The sequence below is a fragment of the Pelophylax lessonae genome (genome assembly GCF_965119305.1).
Source record: "Pelophylax lessonae genome assembly, chromosome: 9".
NCBI lineage: Eukaryota > Metazoa > Chordata > Amphibia > Anura > Ranidae > Pelophylax > Pelophylax lessonae.
In genome coordinates, this window is record NC_138776.1 from 51,094,756 (window position 1) to 51,101,619 (window position 6,864).

Below are 6,864 nucleotides of genomic sequence, written 5' to 3' on the forward strand. Positions count from 1 at the left end.
CACTACTTTACATTGTAGCAAAGTGTCATTTCTTCAGTGTTGTCACATAAAAAGATATATTAGAATATTTACAAAAATGTGAGATGCTGTGTGTGTGTGTGTGTGTGTGTATATGTGTATATATATATATATATATATATATATATATATATATATATATATATATATATATATATATATATATATATATATATATAATATATTAGATAGCTTTATAGTTCCATGTAATGTATCTCCTACATGATACATCCAGGCCTAGCTGGGCATCTACTTTATTGTTCTCATTGCTCCATCAGGGATGTGTATTCGGAATGGGACAGATAAGGATGCTGGTGATCTGTGCAAATGTTTCCGAAGTCTGGGATTTGACGTGAAGGTTTATAATGATCAGAGCTGTGAGGAGATGGAACGGTTGCTGCAGAGTGGTGAGTACAGAATTCTTGCTTATAATATAGTGTTGATTTTGTTTTTGGCACAGGCCACCCTAGTATGGAGGATTTTTATTCTGAAACCAGTCGTTTTCTGAAATTGGATCTGGGGCTGGTAGTGTTTTGAGTCAAGATCTGGAGATTTAAGGGTTACATTTCAGCTTTAGCTTTGAGGTTGTGGTCAGCAGGACTTTGCGTGTTAGATGAAGGGAGGGTTAGATCCCAACTCCAGACACTTTTTTTCTTTTTTTGGGATAGAATAGGGAATGGTTTTTGTGATGGAACCGCTTGGCACCTTGATTAGGTGCCTCCTGCCCTCCAAACCGTTCCGAGCAGACCGGCAGCTGATACCAGCCTTTTTTATGCCAATCATCGTACACAGACAAGATTAGGGGATAGAACCTGAGTTTATTGAAACTCAGACACATACTTTATACCACACAGGAGGATATTCTCCTGATCATATTACCCTAACAATACAAACTGTAAACAGGAATACAATTAACCTAGCTAAACAGCCGCATACGATTTGTTCAGACAGGTCTGTGGGTGGCTGCAGTCCAGATTTAAAGAGTCCTGTGCATCTTTGGTTCAGATTCAGGTGCGAATTCAGGCAAAAAAATCAGATCTGATTCGCACCTGAATCGGTGAATAAGGACGCACTGGACCCCCTGCTGTGAACCGTGGCCACAGCATATGTAAACCCAGACTAAGTAAGATGCTGATTGGCTACCATGCACAGCTGCTCCAGATTTTGCACTCTCCAGTTTTAGTAAATCCACATACCCCCTTATTGGCGGCCTTGAATAAACCCCACGATGACAACTTTCTGGTCCAGTAACGATACAAGAAATAACAGACATAGTCTTTTCTTCCTGTTAGTGGCGAAGAACGACCACAGTGACAGCGCTTGCTTCTCCTGCATCCTCCTGAGCCATGGAGAGGAGGGTCAGATCTACGGCACAGATGGGGCAATGGCCATAAAAACTCTAACAACACTTTTCCGAGGAGATAAATGTCAAAGTCTAGTCGGGAAGCCAAAACTCTTCTTCATCCAGGTAAGATATGCCCTGAGCTGATCTGTGTACAGTGTGATTAACTGTACTGTTTTATAAAGTAATAAAAAAGTGTGCAGCCCTTTAGCATGAATCAGCTGCATTGCAAAGAGCATGCTAGGAGGAGGAAGAAAGCAAAGTGACAGGGAGAGTATAGCAGTCTGCTGCTTCTCCTTTATTGCCCAATTAGAGACTGAAGGTGGGGAGGAAAGTAATGGCACTTTTCCACTGCAAGTACCGGCTCGGCTCTACTCGGCCCTGCTTGGCCCGGTTTGCTTTTCCACTGCTGGTACGGTGTTGGAACGGTTCGGTACGGTACGGTATGGTTTGCTTTTCCACTAAAGTAGTACTAAAGTTAAGTGGGTGGGATAACAACGATTCTCTGACCAATCAGTGGCTAGTAGTGACTGCATGCAAAGGATTGTGGGATATGGTACCGGGTATGGTACCTCTTGGAACCACAATCGAGGTGGTACTGTTTTTGAGAGCCGTACCGTTCGGTTCCATGCAGTGGAAAAGCGCCGCCGTACCGTACCGTGCCTACACCATACCATGCGGTACCAGCAGTGGAAAAGCACAAAAGCGAGCCAAACCGTTCGGTTCCATGCAGTGGAAAAGCGCCATATAATTGCAGGAAGTGAGAGTAAATCTTTTCAAAATGAAGTTAACAGTTGGAATTGGTGTCCACTACAAGATTTCACCCCTATTGTACTCTCCACCCAAAACCAAAAATATTTGGGATTTGGATATGCTTTATCATTCTACAATAAGCTCTCACTTTTGAACAAACTTTCTTGGGACACTGTGCCTGTGTAGTTGCAGGTTGGGAAAAGGAAGTATATTTTGGACTTGGCATTCCTTTTGTTTGTGTTACCAGCCTGGGAACGTCCCAGTCTATTTGACTTTTTTAGTCTGCCAAATTTCTCGGCCTTCCAGGATGTGTTACACATTGTATCCCAGCAAAGATAAATGTCAATAATCAAATGCCCATACTGCAGGCTTGCCGAGGCTCAGAGTTTGACGAGGGCATTCAGACGGATTCCGGGCCAGCCAACGACTCCCTGGAGACAGACGCTAATCCCAGATACAAGATCCCGGTTGAGGCAGACTTCCTCATTGCCTACTCCACTGTACCAGGTAGTCTGAACTAGTATGACAAAGAAAAAAATGTACTTATATATGCACCTATGATAAATCATTTCTCTTCTACTCAATGCATTTGGAGCGATGGTTCAGGAGAAATCGCAGCAATTAAAACATTCCATCATGGTGGAACGTGGGATCAGTGTGTCCTCACCAATGGGTCCAGGCCCTATCTGTTGTTCTGGGAGCCATCTGAAAAATATGGGGGAGGGGGAAAGAATAGTGAAAAATATGGGGGAGGGGGAAAGAATAGTGAAAAATATGGGGAAGGGGGAAAGAATAGTGAAAAGCCTTTCTCACAATGGGCAGCCGCTTGGCTTAGGACCCAGAAGATACCAGTGACCACTGTAGCAGCACCAACTGCTACAGTGATTGTCAGTTTCATATAGTAAAATAGTAACATAGTAGTTAAGGTCAGTGCAGAGAATAGGTGCAGGAACTCCCCCTTTTCGAGTCAGCCCTTTTCTCCGCCCCCCCTACCCACCTCTGAGCACCATTCCTTGGTTACACCCCCTACCCACCCCTGAGCACCATTCCTTGGTTACACCCCCTACCCACCTCCCAGAATCCAGAACCAAGTACTGTATCTTTTTCAATCAATGATAACAAGAAAAGCAGGGAGATAGATCTCCTGCAGCCAGTAACATTAGTCCCCCCCCCCCCGCCAGCAATAATAGATCCCCTTAGCAACAATGGACCACCTGCAACAAAATCCCCCCCCCCCCCCCAGCAACAATAGACTCCCGGCAGCAACAACAGATCTCCCCACAGCCAGCATCAATAGACTCTCCGTTAGCCAGCAACAATATTCCCCCCCCCTCAGTAGATCTCTCCCAGCAATAACTGACCCCCCCCCCCATCAATATAAGACCCAACCGAAGGAACAGTAGGTCCCCCACCAGCCACAATAGACCTCCCTAGCAACAATAGACCCCCATGCAAAAATATATTCCCTCCAGCTAGAATAGATACCCCAGCAGCCAGCATCAATAGACCCTGCCCTGCAGCACACCCCAGCACCCAGTGCCATTGCATACATTTAGTGATGGAGGTGCCGGAACTGCGTTCCCCCGCGTTCCTGCTGAAAAAAGCCCTGGTTAAGGTTGAATAAAGACAATAGTCCATCCAGTTCAACCTGTGTAGGTGTGTCAGTGACAATAATCGTTTCCATATTCCTGTATATTGTGTTCTTTGAGCTTCAACATTGGTTCATCAGGTATGAGATGTGCATATTTATTATATTGAGCCAAGGTTGACCAAAGAAACTATGCAAATAAGATCATACCTGACCTTCAGTTTTAAAATGCTCATTTCACCCAAATTTACATTGTTTGACCAGTTTATGTCTTGAAATGGAATGTATTGTAATAAGCTCTTGTGTCTCTCTGCACAGGGTACTATTCTTGGAGGAATCCAGGGAGGGGTTCCTGGTTTGTGCAGGCCCTCTGCAGCGTTCTTAACCAATACGGGAAGCAGCTGGAGATTATGCAGATCCTGACTCGGGTCAACTACCTGGTGGCCACCAACTTCGAGTCATGGTCGGACGATCCACGCTTCAGTGAGAAGAAGCAGATTCCCTGTGTGGTCTCTATGCTAACCAAGGAACTGTATTTCTAGACATTTTAAACTGTGGACCCTCCATGGTCCGACATTATCAGGGAGCAACGAGGCAAGCTGATCTCTTTTTAAAGTAGCACAATAGGATTTATTAGACAAGGCAATGCAAAGAACACTGATGATGTGCTAGGTGTAGCCATCCCTGCATATGTGAAGTCATCCATACAAGGGATTAGAGGCCCATGCAAAGGTTTAGTCAACCATGCAAAGGTGTAGTCACTCATCCAAAGCTGTGGTGACCCTTGCAGAGGTGATATTCAAACCCAGAAAGAGGCAATTCAACCCATACAGAGGCACAGTCATGAATACAGGGGTAAGGTAGCCCTAGTAGAAATGTAAGGGTCCATACAGAGGTGTGGTTGCCCAAATAGAGACATAGTAGCCCAATTCTACATGTAGTCACTTATACTCAGGTGTAACCACTCATAGCCCTCTTTGTGTTCATTTTTTGACTGTGCCCTTCAGCCTAGTAGAGTGGAATGCATATCTATGGATGTTTCCATCTTCTCCCTGGTGATACCCCCATCTCTCCCTGGTGATACCCCCAATGTGGGAGATAATCTAGTCTGCCATATAAAACAGAAAGTAGCCTAGGTCAATTAACTCAGCCCTACTATGGTTCCCGATGTTTACCTAATGTAATAGTCCATGCATAAGTGTAGTTGTCCAAATAGAGACATAGTAGCCCATATAAAGATGTAATAGTCCATACATTCCTACACATAGTCCCTTATACTGAGGTGTAACAATTTAGAGGATGAGTCCCCCCTGTGTTAATTACAAACTTTTTTTTTTTACTGTACCCTTCAGCCTACTAGGGTGGATTACACTTGGATTATCACTCTTTGCAGATCTTCATTGCTCATTGTCCTGCCTTAGTAAATAGGTTTGTATGTTGGAAACCTATAGCTAGAAACAACCTACTGTTCTGTTCATGGAAAAAGAGGTAATACTGCCAAACCACACTTCATTGCCAAACCACAACATTTCTTATGACTCGTGTGTTAAATCATGTCTCTAAACATTTACAGTTATTTAAAGGGTTAGTCCATCTGAAACTGGTGTTTCAGCTACAGACAGTATTGTGTTAGTCACGCAGTGGCTTCTTGTATCTCTTGGAACTCCAGTGATAGGATGTCCCCGGCTTGGTTTCACCATTTTGGTGGCTTGGGTAATGTAATATGTCCTGGTACATTGTTTGAATTATACAACAAAAAATCCACCGGGGAAGGTGGGACCTCCGTGTAATGGCTGTGGCAGGTGGGCGGAGCCAGGAACTCAGAAGAGCCTCTTAAGAGTTAAGTGTATTTCCATATTTGCAGCCAAATTTGCTTATCATTTACTTTGCATTTGTTACATGTTTCCTATTATAGCATATTTAAAAATTGCTTTGCTTTTTACTTGCATATAAATCCATCGGCTATCTGATGAAAGTGATTCTGCACCTGTACAGCCACCTGATCACTTTCTGTGCCCCCAACTCCCCTACCATGCTTCCTGAGCTCCGCTGTCCCACCTGCAGGCCCAACACACACATGGTGGGTGCCACTGAGTGAAAGGGAGGGAGACCAGCGAACAGCCATTTACTGATCTCCCCTAGCTTCATCAATTTGGTTTCTGGTGTCACTTTCCCTTGGCTCAGCAGACGGGGAAGAAGCTAATGCAGCACGATCTGCACTTCATGAGCGTCAATGGAGATGATACATCAGGGGTCTCTTTAAATGTTTACTCAAGGATAAGTCCACCCTAAAACTAAAATCCCTGCATCTACAGCCATCCACAATCTAACACTAACCTATTTTGCCCTGTAAAGAAGAAATCGCTATGCATACATTTTTTTAAGCTGATCCGACCCGCTCTCCAGTGGCGGAAGCTCTGAAGAGGACATGGCCGACAATGGCTGTGAAATGAATAGGAAGTGACATCACCTAGATCCCATCACATAGAGTTACTATGGGGCTTCCGTTGTTGGATGTGTCCTCTGCACCCACCTAAACAGCGAAAGCTCAGCGTAGGATCTGATCGGGTCCGATCGGCCTAAAAAACATGTATACTGATTTCTTCTTTACAGGGATAGATAGGTTAGTGTTAGATTGTGGATGTCTATAGATGTAGCAGTTTTAGACTCGATTCACACTAGCGCGACTTGTCAGGCGACTTGTCAGCCTGACAAGTCGCGCTCCCTCGCAGTCCATTGACTGCTACAGGACCCGTTCTAATAGGAGCGACACAAGTCGCTCCGACTTAGAAAAAGGGTCCTGTACTACTTCGGGGCGACCTCGAAGCAACTTGCATAGACTTCCATTATGTGAAGTCCATGCAAGTCGCTCCGAAGTCGTGGTGCATGGAAATGCACAAGTCGCCCCCGAAGTAGTACAGAGTCGTGCCGCCCCAGTGTGAACCGACTCTTAGTGTTAAGGTGGACTTCTACTTTAACTTTAGTGTATATTTTACTGAAAATTTACACTTAATAAGCCATTGCCCAAATAGTGTGTGACATTTAAAAAAAAAACATTAAAAAAAAAAAAACTACCACTATTTTATTCTCCAGGATTTCTGCTTTTAGAAAATGATGTTGGAAGTTTTAACTAATCTTCAGGCCTAAAATGATTTATTAAAAC

General features: G+C 44.2%; 1 protein-coding gene across 2 annotated transcripts in view; it reads left to right on the forward strand.

The window, feature by feature from the left end:
* Nucleotides 1-4,483, forward strand: part of CASP7 (caspase 7) — a 108,669-nt gene extending 104,186 nt beyond the window's left edge. Inside the window, exons 4-7 of one of the 2 annotated variants that reach the window (XM_082268337.1) lie at nucleotides 297-425; nucleotides 1,311-1,486; nucleotides 2,482-2,620; nucleotides 4,020-4,482. In XM_082268337.1, coding sequence (XP_082124463.1) covers nucleotides 297-425; nucleotides 1,311-1,486; nucleotides 2,482-2,620; nucleotides 4,020-4,243 — 668 coding nt within the window. In that variant the 3' untranslated portion in view covers nucleotides 4,244-4,482. Of the gene's footprint in view, nucleotides 1-296; nucleotides 426-1,310; nucleotides 1,487-2,481; nucleotides 2,621-4,019 lie in introns of both variants that reach the window. The other variant, XM_082268338.1, reaches the window with a different exon arrangement.
* The last annotated feature ends 2,381 nt before the right edge of the window (nucleotides 4,484-6,864 follow it).